Here is a 16,956-nt window from a genome sequence, read left to right on the forward strand (position 1 = left end):
CAAGCTTTTCAACTCCCCAAACCTAACCTCTGTCCCACTGTAAGGAAGAGTAAACTGATAGTCAGTGGGAGGGCTTGGTACTCTCCTTGGAATAGAATTTTAAAATTCCATGGCAATCAGTCCAATGGCCCTTTTATTACAGTTCTTGTCTGTGACAAAATGTTCCTCTCTGTGGCCTTTGGAATTTTCAGTATTCTGGAATTTTTATTTGCCTTTTAGTGAGTTTTTTTTTTATTGTTTGTTTAAATATGGAATGCTTTAAATACAGATGACTTTGTGTGTCATCCTCTTGTAGGGCCATGCTAATTTCTGGATCACTGGTTGTTTATGTGCTGTCAAAGGAAGCACTTTTGCTGTTTCTTAATGTTCATTGCACTGAACACCCAGTAGGTTCTTTACTATAAAAATTCTTTTCTTGATTAAGGACCTAAAATGGACCTAAAATTTCTGTCAATTGGATATCTGATGCTTGCTTTTTGTTGTTTTTTAATCTTACTATACTTGCTAGTCAATTGATGTTTAAAATTTGAGACACTACCTTTATTTTTGAAGAGCGGTTTCCTATCCTATGCTATCCTATGCCTTCTTAAATGAAGAAACTTTTTAAGTCCCATTTTATATTTCCAAGGTATTTTTTTCTTCTGTCTGTAGGAAGCCACCTTTTACATGGGCTTTGGTGGAGATCATGGTCCAGCACCAGCAGGTCTGAATCGTGCTGGGAGTGTTCGGTCCTTTTGTGCTTTGCGAGATCGATTCCTGACTGACTGCTTTGCTATGAATAGCACAGCTCACACAGATGCCCCTGCCCCAAACAAACAAACAAACAAACAAAATGTCGTGTCAAAAAAGGGCCGCCTGAGGCCATGTGTAGCCAATTGGATTCAGGAACTGTGCCTGGTGTGTGCCCAGGCCTCTACAATCGGAAGCAAGTGTTGTCTAGGCTTTTGTGCTTCCCAAACTCTGTCAAGCTGCATTACTGTGTGAAACCTCTTATTTGTGGGACAAAGTAACTGATTATTTGAAGGTTCCAGCTATAAGGTACTTCTTAAAGCCACTTCATTGTCCCATCTCTGTCCTTCAAATTCCAAACAAAAGGATGTTTGGAAGTGTGTGAATGAGTCTGGTATCTACCTACTTTGTTGTACACTGTGAAAGTCAGATTTCTTTGGAGATTTATTTATTTATTTACAGTTTCGAGGGGGAAAGGTAATGGAAGATGGGAGCCCTGGAGGATCAAATAGGCTAGTAGCACCGTTTTAATCAGAAAAACTTCACACTTAATAATGGTGCCTATCTTTTGTTGAGCTTTAACCTGGCACCCTTGTTTACCTTCATCACCCTAAACTTAATTCTGGGGAAGGATAAGGCATGGACCAGCTGCACCAGATAGAAGAGAGGACTCTGATGTGTTCTCAACAATCTGTTTTTAATTCTGTCCCCATCTAGACACCTGAAATTCCAAAGCTTTTCTGGAGTTTGCTTGATAAACACTGTCAGGTGTTTTGGGCTGCGCTGGAGGCATGTAAACCCAGGGGCTGCCTGGTTTAAATAATTTGTGGCTTCGCTGCAAAATTCATCTATCTACCCGTCAGTTTAGCACTAAATACATCAGTGCGTGATGTACTTGGAATAGCACTGGCCACCAGTAAGCACTGAAAGGGACATTGCTCCCTTTTAAGATGATTTGGGTAGTGTGATTTGCAGTTACTTCTATCCTCTAAGTAGCACTTGGGACAAGGAGCAGTATACAAGAAAAAGATTACAGCCTAAGTCTAATATTTAAAATTAGTTCTGCTTTTTAAATTTCTTTTCTGGGTAACTTTGGACACTCCTCTTGGCTAAATATCCCCAGCCCCTCAGAAGCTATGCAGTTCTCTGCCCTTTTCGGTCGGACAGCACCTTTAAAGGCTCCTTGAAGGATGGTGCAACTAAAAGTGCTTCAGAGCATCGTTTGGAGCCTCTGATGGCTCTCCGGTTTTTATTAAAAATAACCAAACCTGAGACCCAAATGAGTTTTGCCATCCAATACTCAGTGAGAGTAAGACCCAGCCCTAGACCCGCCTCCGCTCGCTGGTAGCTCAGCTGTCAGTAACAGTGGTGGCAGAAGCCGATGCCCTCAACAAATATGGCCGCTGCGCTGCTGCCTGGGACTCTGGAGCTCAAGCTCACCGGGCCGGAACCACGTAATGCCGAAGGCGGGACTCAGCAGGCGGAGTGAGTCTCAGCAGAGCAAGGTGAGGGCTGGTTGCTGAGCTGTCCCTGCATACCGCCTCTGTGTGCCCTCGCCATGTGCACGTGGGGTCTATGGCGCTGCTGGTGAGGATCCGGGGACTGAGTGGGTGGGGAAGAGAGGGAGGTGGGAAGGGAGGGAGGGCCTGGGCCGGGTGTCCCCATAGAAAGGGTCAGTTCTGCGTCTTCCCTATTCTGGCCGCTAAGCACTGGGCCAGCAGGAGCCTGCTTGATCCGGACCTGTTGGGCCAGGCTCAGCTGTGCCGGTGAACGTACCGGGATGGGAACCATACCCACCCAGAAGCACCTCACCCCTGGCTCTCCCACCTCGCTATAGTCAAACAGCCTGGCTCGCCAACCTGGTGTGCTCTTTTGAGTCCCTCTTCCAGCTCTTCCTTCAGAAGGGAAACTGGAGGCAAGTTGATTGTCCCCTTTGTTCTTTTAAAAACATGCAAGTTGACATCACATGCAGGAATCACACAGTCTTGATTCCTTGGCATCTGTACCCTGTGGAAATCAAGAGGCAACTCCTTAAAAGACATTTATCCCGGAGTGATGGTGCACACTTTTAATTCCAGTACTTGGGAAGCAGAGGCAGGCAGATCTCTCTCGGGAAAACAAAACCAAGGAAACAAAGATCATCTACTGAGGGAGAAAAAGGTGAGAGACCCTAGTATTGCCAGTTTAGGACAGGACAGACTCTTGCTTTGGACAATTTGTACCTTTTTATGCTAAAAAACTTGTTTTTACATTTAAAAATATCAGTATTTGAGAATTTCATATCACGTGTTTTGTTCATATTTTCCTTAGCTCCCCCAGCTATTCCCAGATCTACCCCACCTTCCCTATCCATCTACCATCACCCTCCTTCACATAGTCTTGGATGTGTGATCTTCCACTGGAGAGTGGATGACATACTAGGGGCAATATATACTCTTAGAGGAAAACTATCTTTCCTTCTCCCAGCAGCTAAAAATGGCCAGTAGTTGCCTGGGTAGTGGAGGAATTCTGAGCCCAATTCCCCTTTCCATGGTTGGTATTTGGTTTGGCTGGTGCTTGCACACGTTTTGTGCATGCCGTCACAACCAATATATACAGCTGCCCTGCTGTGTTCAGAAGAGGTTTCCTTGTAGTTATCCAGTACTTCTGTCTCTGAGCCTTGTGAGGGTGTTACATATCCCTTCAGGGCTAAGAGTCATGCAGTCTTATATTCCCTGCACTTTGACCAATTGTGAGTCACTGTGTTAATTCCATCTATTGTAAATGGAAGCTTCTCAGATGAGGGTTGAGAGATGCATTCATCTATGCGTATAATGGTAAGTCATTAAAAGTTAGTTTATATATTATTATTAATTATTATTATTATTTTGGGTTTTTTGAGACAGGGTTTCTCTGTGTAACCCTGGCCATCTTGGAACTCACTCTGAAAACCAGGTTGGCTTTGAACTTGGAGATTACCTACTTCTACCTCTTGAGTGAGATTAAAGGGGTGTACCACCACTGCCCAGCTAGGAGTTAGTTTTATGCTATTTAGCAGCATAATAGTAGTAAGCTTTCCGCTAGGGCCTATGACCTGTCTAGTATAGGTTCTTAGCCTAATAATGATGCCAGATATAGGTTTCATCCTGTGAGATGGGACTTAAATCCAACCATAAAGTGGTTGGTTACTCCCTTGATACTTGTACTGATATTGTATTGGTGGGCATGTCCTTCCAAGCCAGTCATAATGGTAACTCCAAGGATTTATAGCTGAATATTATTGAAGATTGCTTTTCCCCTCTGTTAGCCTGCATAATACCTTGCAGAACTAAAAACCTAGTCAGTGGGGATGAAACTTTCTGATCTGTAGCAGCTTAATTTCTCTGTGTTCTATAACTCAAATTGGTAGTGTTTTCAGCAATAGTAGGGTCTTACTTTCAAGTTCTGTATGATGACCAAGAACATTGACAATACTCTGTGATGTTTGGGGTCTTTGGGACCTCACTGGCCAGCAACTCCAAAAGAAATAACCCATTTCTGACACTGGGCTTTTCATTAGCCTCATGTCTAGTGGGGACATTGATGCTCTGTTGTAAGGTAAATTACATTTTAACTCTTGGTGTGTGTGTGTGTGTGTGTGTGTGTGTGTGTGTGTGTGTGTGTGTGTGTGACCTTCAACGTAGTAGGTTTCCATGTGTCTTTTTGAAAGGTCATTAGTGTTATTTTTCCTTTTCCTGTATTTTCCCCTTTACTCTACACACCACTCTCACCCCAGTTTAACCATTCCTGTTCCTTTTCCCATTTAACCCTTAACACCAGTATATTCCATCTCTCCTCCCCTAAAAGTCCCTTCCTTTGTCCCCTTAGTAATGTCCTGATCTCTATGGGTATGTTTTCAGTTCCTTATATATTCTATACACTAACCTTCTGTCAGGTGTATAGATGGTAATTTTTCCATTTTGTAGGCTGCCTCATTACTCAGGTAATGGCATCTTTTGCCAACTAGAAAATTTTTAGTTTCAGGTTTCATTTATTAATTGTTGTTCTTAATGTGTGTGCCATGAAAGTCCTGTTTAGAAAGTCCTTTCTATGCCAATGAATTCTAGTATGTTCTATACTTTCTCCTCTATCAGAGTTAGGATATCAGATCTTAGGTCTAGGTCCTTGACCTATTTGGTGTAGAGTTTTGTGTAAGGTGAGCGATAAGGATCAAGTTTTAGTCTTCTGTTTTAACTATCCAGTTTGAACAGCATCAGTTGGTGAGGATGCTTTATTTTCTACAGTGTATATTGTTGACATCTTTGTTAAAAGTCAAGTGACTTTAGGAATGGGAGTTCATATATGGGCCCTCATTTTATTTTCCATTGATCAACGAGTTTGTTTTTATTCTAGTGCTATGCTGTTGTCATTGCAATAACTCTGTAGTATAACTTAAAATCTGAGGTGATACCTTCAGCCATTCTTTGGTTGTTCAGGATTGTTTTTGCTCTTCTTCTTCTTCTTCTTCTTCTTCTTCTTCTTTGTAGTTCCATATGAAATTTAAGATTATTTTTACGAATTCTGTAAAGTGTTGTTTTGGAAATCTGATGGGGAGAGTGTGTTGAAATGTTTGCTTTTGGTAGGTTAATCATTTTCACAATATTAATCCTACCAATCCTTGAGTGATCTTCCCAACTTCTGGTATATCTTCATTATCTTTTTTCAGTGTTGAAAAGTTTCGTTTAATTTAAATGTTTTCATACAATGTATTTTTATTATAGTTTTCCCCTTCCCAGATATGCCCTCCCTCCCCTCCTGCCCAACTTCATGTTCTCTCAAAACAATAAAAAACAAAGCACACAAAAAACATGGGGTCCATATTGTTTTGATCATCTATTCCTGAACATGAGACTTGCCCTGGAGTTCAGATGATATACACAGCGTCACTCCATTGAAGAAAACTGACACTTCCTGTAATGAATTGCAAGGGGTGGGACTTTGTGCCCACTTCCCCTTCCCTATGCCTGGATTTTTTTTTTTTTTTCTAGCTTGATTTTATGTAGGTCTTGTGCATGCTGTGCATCTTTGTAGAGACAGAGGATTCTCACAGTCAGTCTTCAGTAGTCTGTGGGAGGTGCTCAGTACTTTTCCTCAGGCAGTGAGTGCTGACAGAATTGGCAAGTTGAGTCTTGAATCTCTGCCAGCTGTGGGGTCCAGAAGGCAGGTATTCATGATCCTTAGGTGTGAGGTGTGTCTCAGGGGTAGATAGAGTTGCTGGTTTGGGTCTAAAGCACACTCCCCCCCCACCTGAGGTAGGTAGGTGGTCATCGGGTTATAGGGATGGGTGTTGTTGGAGGAATGAGTCTGGTGTGTGCCTAGAGAAGGGGCCAGGTGTGTACAGCAGAGATGTATAGAGCTGGCTGAGGTGGGTAGAGTTGAGTTAGTGGGTGAATCTAGGCTACCAGGCTAGAGATGGGAGAAGGTTTTTCAGTGGGAATGGATGGATGTGGTTAGTGGCAGGAGTTGCTGGCTCCCTACCTGAAAGATGTATATGGGAAAAGCTGCTAGAAAATAGACAGACGGGACAGTTGCTCCTTAGGCAAGTTGCAGGAATGGGTGAAGTTGTTGATGTGTGTCCCTGGATAGTGGGGATGGTTGTAGTTGAAGGCACAGTCTGATGTCTTTCTGGAGAAGAGATGAGATGTAGGCAGTAGGAAGTGGAGTTGGCTGGAGTGGGTAGAGTTGAGTTGGGGGTGGGGAGATTCAAGGTTCCTGGGGGCAATGACTTTTGACATGGATGGGTGTTGGGGTTCCCTAATTGAAAGAGCATATGGGAAGCTATTTTAAACTTTTAATGTTGATGTTTGGAACCTTTAAATTTTTTTTTTTTCAGTAGCTGACTAGTTATTGAAAGAGACACAAAGTTCATGGCAAAACTCCTGCTTTTTATCCCGATATAGGAATTGCTGTGGGTCTCACAGTCTGAAGAAATGAAGGTCTGAACAAGTGTCAGAATCCAGCACACTCCAAGAAGAGTTCAAACATACAACTTTCTTCAGCTGTGTCGAAGGAAGGAGGCTCCCAGAGTCCTGTACACTGAAGCCCAAGTTCATATTCTCAATCTTCATAAACTTTGTTGCTAGGTTGGACGTTTCAATCATCCCAGCAGTGGAAGTACATTGAATAATGCTGTCAGCATGTCTGCACACTCCATGCTCTCGGAAAGAATTGCCATAGCCAAGGAACTGATCAAGAGAGCAGAATCCCTTTCTAGATCAAGAAAAGGTGGCATAGAAGGTGGTGCAAAGCTGTGTAGCAAACTGAAGGCAGAGCTAAAATTCTTACAGAAAATAGAGGCCGGGAAAGTCGCTATTAAAGAATCCCATTTACAAAGCACAAATCTAACACACTTGAAAGCCATTGTGGAATCGGCAGAAAACCTGGAAGAAGTTGTTAGTGTTCTTCGTGTTTTTGGTTACACAGATACCTTGGGAGAAAAGCAGACTCTTGTGGTGGATGTAGTAGCAAATGGAGGTCATACTTGGGTTAAAGCTATTGGCCGAAAGGCTGAAGCACTGCATAACATCTGGCTGGGCAGGGGCCAGTATGGTGACAAAAGCATCATTGAGCAGGCTGAAGACTTCCTCCAGGCCAGTCACCAACAACCAGTGCAATATAGCAACCCTCACATTGTATTTGCATTTTACAACAGTGTCTCTAGTCCCATGGCAGAAAAGCTGAAAGATATGGGCATATCTGTAAGAGGAGACATTGTAGCCGTCAACTCTCTGTTAAATCACCCTGAAGAGTTAGAGCTGAGCGAGAGCGAGTTGGATGATGAGGGCCAAGAACTTCTGCAGGTAACAAGAGTAGACCGAGAAAATGTCCTGGCTCATGTTGCATTTCCAACAGAGATCAAGGTTGATGTATGCAAAAGAGTAAATCTGGACATTACTACTTTAATCACATATGTATCTGCCATGAGTTATGGAGGCTGCCACTTTATCTTCAAAGAGAAAGTACTCACAGAACAAGCAGAGCAGGAGAGGAAGGAGCAGGTTTTACCTCAGCTGGAAGCGTTCATGAAGGACAAGGAGTTATTTGCCTGTGAATCTGCTGTCAAGGATTTTCAGTCTATTCTAGACACCTTAGGAGGGCCAGGAGAGAGAGAGAGGGCCACTCTACTAATTAAACGTATCAGTGTGGTGCCAGACCAGCCTTCTGAGCGTGCCTTGAGACTGGTGGCCAGTTCAAAAATTAATAGCCGCTCATTAACGATTTTTGGGACAGGAGATAATCTAAAAGCCATCACCATGACTGCCAATAGTGGCTTTGTCAGAGCTGCCAACAACCAGGGTGTTAAATTCAGTGTGTTTATTCATCAGCCCAGAGCACTTACTGAGAGTAAAGAGGCTTTAGCTGTGCCCTTACCAAAAGACTTCACCAATGAGAGTGCACATTAGTGGTATCCTTTAAGTATTGTCATGGAAATACATTATTTATACCAAAGGCTGGCCTTCCCATCCATGTTGGGAGAAAAAAAGTTTATAGTAAAAATAATATTTAAAACTCTTATATGTTTAAGTAGAAGTTATTTTGTGTTTTGTCTATTTAAGATCTATAAATTAGAAAAAAACCCAAGAGACCTTATTTATCTCTGCATTACATCACAAACTACATTATAGCAGGTAAGAACAGAAATACATCTGTATAAGGCTTTCATTGATCTTGCAATGCTTTTGTTTGCTTCAGTAGGGCTACAGCCTCCACTACAGGTAATTGCATATCATGGAATATGGCTACATGATTCTTGATGTCATTAAATATCTGGAGAATACTCTGAGGTCCTGCTTTTTATTGTATTTATTTATCAGTTATGTCAATTGAAAGTGGGAGATAATAGTTATTTCAGATCCTAAAGTCACAGCTTGTTATTAGTGAAAAGAAATACTAAAAAATTAAAACTAATACTACTAAAAATTTTAAAAATTAAACTAAAACTAAAATTCTTATAGGAAATAGAGCATTTTTTTAATATTTAATTTTAAAAACAAGATAATGGCTTTCTGTCAGACACAGTCAAGTGGGTATGTTTATAGAGTGAATTTAGGTGTGTTGAAGCCCATCTATTTATTGGTATATCACTTGTCTTTGCTAGGATCACTGTTGCAGCAGGCTGCAACACATAACCAAAGTCACAGTCAATTGAGGATGCCAAGGCAGGAACTCAAGCCAGCTGGGAACCTGGAGGCAGGAGCTGATGCAGAGGCCATGGAGAAGTGCTGCTTCTGGCTTGCTCCTCATTGCTTGCTCAGCCTGCTTTCTTATCCCCATGACCACCAGCTCAGGGGTGGCACCACACACAATGGGCTGAGCCCTTCCCCCATCAATCACTAATTAAGACAGTGCTCTACAGGCTTGCATACAACCCATTATTATAGAGGCATTTTCTCAGTTGAGGCTCCTCCTTCTCGGATGACTTCAGGCAGTGTCAAGTTGACATAAAACTGCCAGCAAACTACTGTAGAAAGAAAAGATAGCCAACAGTCTTCCTAAGCTAAACCTAGAACATTGAAGGTGAAATATTTGGACAAGTTGAAGAATGTGATTTTTAAAATTTTACTTTTAAGTTCAAACAACCCTATGTTGCAAGTATTTTGAAGTATAAAAAACTACCTTATTCTATTAGCTGATAGCAAGTGATCATTGCATTACCTCACTCATGAGATGGTGATGGGGAAAAAAAAAAACAACAAAGAAGTGGTGGTGGGGATAGTGAATGATAGCTGCCTTTAATTAAAGATAAGTTTTATGACTATAGTGTACTCAATCCTTCATCATTCACAGTAAAACAAGTTAACAAAGTAGGTATATATTTTTCCTGAAAACTGAGAATTTGAGTAGCATCATCTTTACTGACTGTAGGAATTACTATTGGAATTTGATTTGGCAGCCTGATTGCTGTACTGTGCCAACTTTGCTGAATCACACGAAGGAAACTCAGTTTCAAGCAACAATGTTGAGGTGAAATTTGGTTCTCAGGATCTGGGAACCCTGAAATGAATAAAAATGAAATGTAGGGTGGCACTTCTCTGGGAAAAGAGATCAACTAAGTATATTTCCCTCAGGAAGAGCTATGAGTTAGGTTTCAAGTTGTGTGTGTGTGGAGGAGTATTGTCTAGTTTTAGAAATAAAATTTAGAATTTTGAGTACTTATTTAATGTAGTGGTTCTCAATATGTGGGTTGTGACCCCTTAGGGGCTTGAGTGACCCTTTTCACAGGGGTCAGGAAACAGGTATTTACATCACAATTCATAACAGTAGCAAAATTACAGTTATGAAGTAGCAATGAAAATAATTTTATGGTTGGATCACCACAATATGAGGGACTACTAGAGGGTCTCGGTGTTAGGAATGATGAGAACCACTGATTTAAGATGTTAAAATACTTAGTAGTACCAAGCATGGAATAGTTTGGTATGAAACAGCAGATAATATGATGAATGCTTAGAATGGATAAAAGAGATAAATATATAATGTATTAAATTATGCACCAAATACTGTGAGTACATAGTAAGAGAATAATTCTTGATCTAGGGTCAGAAGTCAAAATGGAATGATGCTTGATTTCAGGAGTGAAGCTTCATAAAATATGTAAGTGAAAAAAGTGTGATCCAAAATGAATTTGAGGGCCTGGAGGAAAACCAGGCTAGAGAAATGGTTGTATTTTGTTTAGTTTTTTAATTTATTCTTTTCCTTATATATAATACTATTACATTTATTATATTTTTTTGCTTTGTTCTGTTTCTTAAGATTTATTTTATTTATTATATATACAGTGTTCTGCCTGCATGTATACTTGCAGGCCAGAAGAGGGAATCATATCCCACTATTGTTGGTTGTGAGCCACCATGTGGTTGCTGGGAATTGAACTCAGGACCTCTGGAAGAGCGGTCAAGATTGGTTTAAAATCATATCAGATCTCTTAGGAAAAGAGCAAAAACCTGTGGTTTGAACAAAGTATTGTAAGGTAGACGTGACATTACACTGTGGCAGAGTAAGAATGACGGGCTATATGGATATCCACATGCTGCATTTGACGCAGCACTAACATGTATTAACATCATTTAGTGTTCACTGAGGGTCTGCCATCTGCTGTAGACACAGAGGGAGGCCTGGAATATAAAAAAAAAAGACTTGTTTCCAGGAAGGGAGATGGCTCTTCCTGTTTGCTGGAAACAGGTCCTAAGAACTTGGAATCTTTGCCAACTAGAATGTGAACAGCCACAGCATTCTGAAGAAACTGCTTTCTGAAGGGGCCACATCTGTGACCCTGCCCAACACCATTGGCTCTTTCCAGGCATCCAGAGATTGCAGTTTCACCAATATAATAAATACAAGAAATAGATGTGGTCCTTTAGTGGGGCACTAGGTCCAGGAGTGTAACACACTGTTCTCTAGAGCTATTCCCTGCAGCATACTCCATACACAAAGGTCTACTCAAGTTGACTAAAGAGATCAATTCACAATGTAAAAAGTGATAGAAATTACAACAGGAGTCCCCAGTTAAATGGCGGCTCAAAACTGTTAAATTCTGTTAAAAAATAAAGCAAATGCCTAATGTCTAAAACACTGTGAAGGGTAAAGATAAACAAAAACAACTTACAGTTGTACCAGGAGAAGTGGTAGTGTTTCGGGGGTCCTTCCGGAATGAGCACTCTGACACCAATGATAGTAGGAGAGAGTAGGTGTCACTGGTAAACTGAAGCCGGAATAGCTTCTGGGAGGCTTTGGATGCTGAATCCAGTTTGTATTCCCATTTTATACTCTGAAACAGTGGTCCTCAACCTTCCTTTTGCTTTGACCCTCATGTTGTGGTGATCCCAACCATGAAGTTGTTTTTGTTGCTACTGTTACAAATCTTAATGTAAATATCTAATATTCAACCCCTTTGAAAGAACTGTGTAACCCTCAAAGAATTTATGACCCACAGGTTGAAAACTGCTGCTCTAAAACTACAAAGCAGGGTGGCAGTCAGCAGCTTGGGAAGGGCAATGGCCCATTATTTCAGCTAGTCCTCCAGGCCATTCTGTTCCAGGTAGCAAGTGAAGTTAGGCTTGGCAAATGTACAGTACAAGTAGCACTTTAAGTAAATCAATCAATAAATAAACCAGCATTTAATAATTGGCCTTTTCTACCTTATTCTACTTCAGTTGGCAACAATAAAAATATGTTTTTAGAAACCACCTTATTCTGGAAAGAAAACTTGAAAATCTGGTTTTGGAAACGTAAAGCAACTTAATTTTAAGTAGGAAGAAATATATCTTGAACCTGGGGAGGTGGATGAGCTGGTACAATTGATAATTGTGCATGCCTTCGGATCTGAGTTTGATCTAAGAACCTACATAATCCAGATGCTGCAGTACACACCTGGAATCCCCACCCTCCTACAGAAGGATGAGGGCAGACAGGAATAACACATGGAATATCACAAGCCCACTAGCCTTGAGTACGGTGCAGTGGCAGAAGCAGCAAGAGATACCCTGATGTATGTAATTCCTACAGTAAATCAAGATGAATCAATTCCAAATGAAGTGTGAGGGAAGAATAATGTGGTCCATGTAAGAAACAAATAAGTCAAAAGAATTCCCAAGGAAGCCAACAACCCAAAGACCAGGAAGAAAGAGAACCTTAACATGAGCACTCTGGAGAATATTAATTATAAGTGAATTATGATAATTTGGTAAGTTTAGAAATGTTACTGTCTTGTACAGCACTGTCCTTCAAACCAAACCACTGCTACCAAGAGTTCTCATCCCAGCTAGACCTGTTGACTTTGATTTTTTTTCTCATAGGAAGAAGGAGCAAGTTGGGTCAAGAGACAACCCTCACATGAGTATCTAGCTTCCTTTCCCAACAAGCTGTGTGCAATTCATGCATGCCCTAATTACATCTAGGCTTGGAGTCTCTGGGAGAGCTTAGAGGAGGGGACTTTCTCTACACAGCAACAAGGAAGCCATTTTCTTTACTGGGTGCAGATCATCCAGCTGGGTGGCTGCTTTAAGCTCATCCAAAGCTACTGCCCCTAACACTTCACTCATTGCTCTGTAAGTAAGCCTAGTGAACTCATTGGTTTTCCAGGGTGAACTGTGGTAGACTCTAACTTAAGTTTGTTTTTGGAACCTTGGTTGTATGTGTGCGTAGTGGGAAGATATTTTTTAGTCTTCCTCAGGGTGAAATTTTTGGAACACATTGAAACATTTTTCTTCAGAAATATAAATTAGAATCAAGGAGGAAGTATAAACCAGAAGAAGCAATAATTGAAATCATGTTTTGGTCTAGTCAGCGTCATCAGGTAATTTTTTACTCTTGCTTTAAGAGTAAAATAGTGGGCTGGAGAGATGGCTCAGAGGTTAAGAACACTGGCTGTTCCTCAGGAGGTTCTGAGTTCAATTCCCAGCACCCACATGGTGACTTACAACCATCTGTGATGAGATTTGGTGCTCTCTTCTGGCATGCAGGCATACATGGAGGCAGCATGTTGTTTACATATTAAATAAATCTTTAAAAAAGTAAAATAAAATAGTGCATACCTTAAATGGGGCTGCGATATCTCACATGGAAAGAAGGATCTTCTGAAGCATGGCTTACTTTTGCTTTAGTGGGCTGGTTGTCCAAGCATCACTATATTGTAAATGTTTTCACATTTGTTTTCTAGAATATGAACATAGGTCTGATATTCAAACCTGGTAATGTAGTATGAAACAGAAAGTGTTACACGCTATCATTGTGCACTGAGAATGCACATCTCCGATAAAAATAACAGAAACAAAGCAAAACAAAACAAAAAAAACTTCAACTATTGGAACCTTGTTCCTAGGACAAAAAGAGCAGAATACCCACTCTTAACAATTGACTAATCCTACCATTAAGGAATTAGCCTTTATCATGAGCTAGAATAAGGGTAGGCTTGTTGATCGATAAGATCCCATGCAGGGAGCAGAGGAAGTTGTGAGTGTGTGGAGTCCTCAATGAATGTGTGTTGACATGAACATGGCAATATCAGGACCCTGGCTTCAGCCCTCCCCACTCCAAGTAGGACTCAAAGAAATGGCCAAGCCTTCCTCAAGAGTGCAAGTTGGTTGTTGATAATGCATGCAGAAAATGTCCAACATAGCTCCCCTGCCACAATGGTTACAGCCTGAAGACTGCTCCTCTACAGAGACTGCCCCTACTGAGATTGGCTAAACCTGTCCTTCTGTCCAGCTGTGCACCATAAACCCTGCCTCCTCCTTCTAAATGTAATAACCCCTTCTTGCTCCAGTAATTCTGCCTGTCTGCTCAACTCTATGTAATATCACACTGAGCTTCTGGGGTGCTTCCATTTCATCATCAGAGAACCCAATCCACTGAAACCCAGCTTTTCTGTGTCTCTTGTCTTTTCTTCATTCCCTCAACACCCCAAAACTGTGCAAGGATGTGATATTCTTGAAACCAGAACCATGGAAAGCCTGCAACCCCTATGAAAGGGCATCCTGTATACTTTGTTCAGTGACACAGCATGGAAATTTGATTGTAGCAGTTTTAAATGGTAGAAAAAGAAACCTGAGAGAAACCTAAATTCCATCTGTATTCTACACAGAATCCCAATCTTAATAGCACCATGGGAGATTCCTAGGTAAATAAAAATTAGACTCAGGCAATCACTATCACTACATGACATAAACATGAATAGCTTGAAAACATTTGTTTGCCAAACCTCACCAATTCCAATAAGATTATTTTTATTTTGACTGAGTGAGAATTTACAGTGAGAAGCATAGAAGGAAACTTGGCACCAGCAGATAGAGTGGTAGCATCTGTAGTGATTGTGTGAGAGCTGGCACAGGCCTATCCATATATACATAGGCTTTATAAGTATGCTTAATATAAAATAAGAGCAAAATATAAAATGGGTTTAGGGTCTTTGAAGTGTTCCCCATCCAATTTGGAAAAAAAAAAAAAACAGAAATATTCAAAGAGGCTACCACACTATGTATCACCAAACATTGCATGCAGTTGAGGAGTGGTTCAGCCCAGCAGCTAGTGTGTTTCCTGATCTGAACTCCAGAATGAGACAGACATTATGTAGGGGTTAAGTTGGGGCATGTGATGGTGATGCAGACCGTGAAGGCCAGTTCCCAGATCTGCTCCAGGGTAGTAGAAAGAAGACCTCGGAGTAGTGAGGGCTTAGGAACAATTCTTATCTCTGGGTTGCTGGACTTTTCCTATCTGAGGGGAAACACACTTTCTGCTGGTCACCTAAGAAAAGAGGAACATGCAATGCTTTCCTGATGGTGACCTTCTCTTTACTTCAGTTTAATCTCTCTTTCTAGACACTCTCTCTTACACACATACATCTTTCTCCAGCACCGTTACACATTTCTATATTCAGTTACAACTCTTTTCACATGGCAACACATCTTTCTTGTACATACATTTCTCTTCTACATCTCTTTTCTAGATAGCCTCATTTCCCTTGCCTCAACACAGATACAAATCTCCACACAGCCACAGTTATACATCTCATTTACATAGCTCTCTCACCACTTGGCAGTTCCTAGGCACAGCTTCTTTATGGAACAGCAGCTCTTTCACACATTTCTCTCTCTCTCTCTCTCTCTCTCTCTCTCTCTCTCTCTCTCTCTCTCTCTCTCTCTCTCTCTCTCTCTCTCTCTCTCTCTCTCTCTCTCACACACACACACACACACACACTTCTGCATCATTTACCCACTCTCCACTCACTCACTGTCGCCCCCTCCCTCCCTCCCACTTCTCCCTCACATTTCTCTCATGCTTCTTCTTCTTCTCTCGAATTGCTCCCACATAGCCTCACACAGCTTCCCCCTCTACACCACCGCTGCTACTCTTTCCTCTTTCCACATCACCACTGCCGCTCTTCACAGACAAACTCTCGGCAATAATGAGTTACGTTTTCAGGGCCCCATCCATTTTCATAACATGTAGTTTCTATTAGACTAGGAATGACACACTGACCTGCCTTGCAAGTAGCTCTAAGTTGGTGAGTGTTCCCAGACCTGAGCAGTCTCCTACATCCTCCTCCTAGCTAGTTGACACCCTTGACATTAGAATCCTGTCATGTTCCTGGAGGTTTTCGGATGTGAAGCCGTTAAGTAAGTACAGCGGCCGCCCACCCTTCTTCCCTGAGGAGGTCTTCCCCTGCGTGGAAGTGGGTGTGTGTTTCCTGGTTCTGCTTCCTGCCATGTTGTCCCTTCCTCCTAAACTGAAACCCTGTGATTTGCTACTGGTTTTTGTCAAATCTTTTGTTTCATTATAAATAGTTAATTTAAAATGTTTCTACCTTTTTTCCCAACCCTACTCATATTCCCCCCTTTAACATCACCCCCTGTGATGGTTGTGTTGTGTTGTGTGTCACTGTGTCTGCGTAGTCTTATGAACTTGCTATCTTCAAAATGTAATGTATAAAACCATGAACAAATTATTCAATCACTTTAGAAACACTGTTACTGAAAATAATTTGGTTGTTACTCTTTTTCAAAAATAATGTCTTGGAAATTTTATCTTTCATCAACACTGGGAAGGGAGATTTTAATTCACCTATGCGAGTGTGAGGCTGAGAATGGTCTTGAAACACTGCCAGATATAGCTGCCATTTGGAATAAAGAGGTTAAGGAAGCACTAGTCGGTTTCACGTATTGAGAAGCCATGGCTTTGTCTTAACCCTTACTGACCACATGGGGGTGCTCTAAGCCTTTTCTGTATAGAGTCGCCTCCTAGCACACATTCATATCGGCTATGCCAGTCATTGCCTAGTTTTGGCCAATGGCCCTGTTCTGACAGCATGCCCAAACCTGGTTGTCTGAGGTAGACCTTGCCACTAAAATCTGTCAATTTAGAGCAGATAACATTACAAGGTTATCTTGTGAAAAATGTTTGTAACTGGTTATCTTTGGAGCTAAAGAAAGGATCAAATTTGCAAAAATTAAAAAGGCCATAAACGTCATTTGTTCCATTTTGCAGCATCGGTTAAGTCTGTTGTTCTAGTCCCCTCTCTTGCCCAGGATCTAAGGTGCTGTTGTATAGTTTGTTTGTTTTTAAACTTTCATTTCTTTATACTTTATCTGCTTGTATGTCTGTGTACCGCATTAGCGCCTGATGCCTAGGGATGAAGGAGAGAGGGCGGGGCTAGAAAAGGCTACCAGATCCACTAGGTGCTGGGAATGGAACCTGGGTTCTCTGAGAGAACAA

General features: G+C 41.4%; 1 protein-coding gene across 3 annotated transcripts; it reads left to right on the plus strand.

The window, feature by feature from the left end:
* The first annotated feature begins 2,102 nt into the window (after positions 1–2,102).
* Positions 2,103–8,530, plus strand: C3H7orf25 (chromosome 3 C7orf25 homolog). Of its 3 annotated transcripts, XM_027409401.2 has the most exons (3): positions 2,190–2,316; positions 2,808–2,889; positions 6,648–8,530. In XM_027409401.2, exon 3 carries the CDS (start codon positions 6,885–6,887, stop codon positions 8,148–8,150), a length of 1,266 nt encoding a protein of 421 aa, XP_027265202.1. In that variant the 5' UTR covers positions 2,190–2,316; positions 2,808–2,889; positions 6,648–6,884; the 3' UTR covers positions 8,151–8,530. The 3 variants fall into 3 exon arrangements, with proteins under 3 accessions (XP_027265203.1, XP_027265201.1, XP_027265202.1); XM_027409402.2 differs by lacking the exon at positions 2,808–2,889 and having other exon boundaries at positions 2,103–2,234; XM_027409400.2 differs by lacking the exon at positions 2,808–2,889 and having other exon boundaries at positions 2,176–2,316.
* Positions 8,531–16,956: the final 8,426 nt, after the last annotated feature.

Source organism: Cricetulus griseus, chromosome 3 (genome assembly GCF_003668045.3).
Source record: "Cricetulus griseus strain 17A/GY chromosome 3, alternate assembly CriGri-PICRH-1.0, whole genome shotgun sequence".
Lineage (NCBI taxonomy): Eukaryota > Metazoa > Chordata > Mammalia > Rodentia > Cricetidae > Cricetulus > Cricetulus griseus.

Excerpts from the sequence above, each read along its gene's own strand:
- C3H7orf25 (XM_027409402.2), top strand. The coding sequence starts at position 6,885 with ATGTCTGCACACTCCATGCTCTCGGAAAGAATTGCCATAGCCAAGGAA.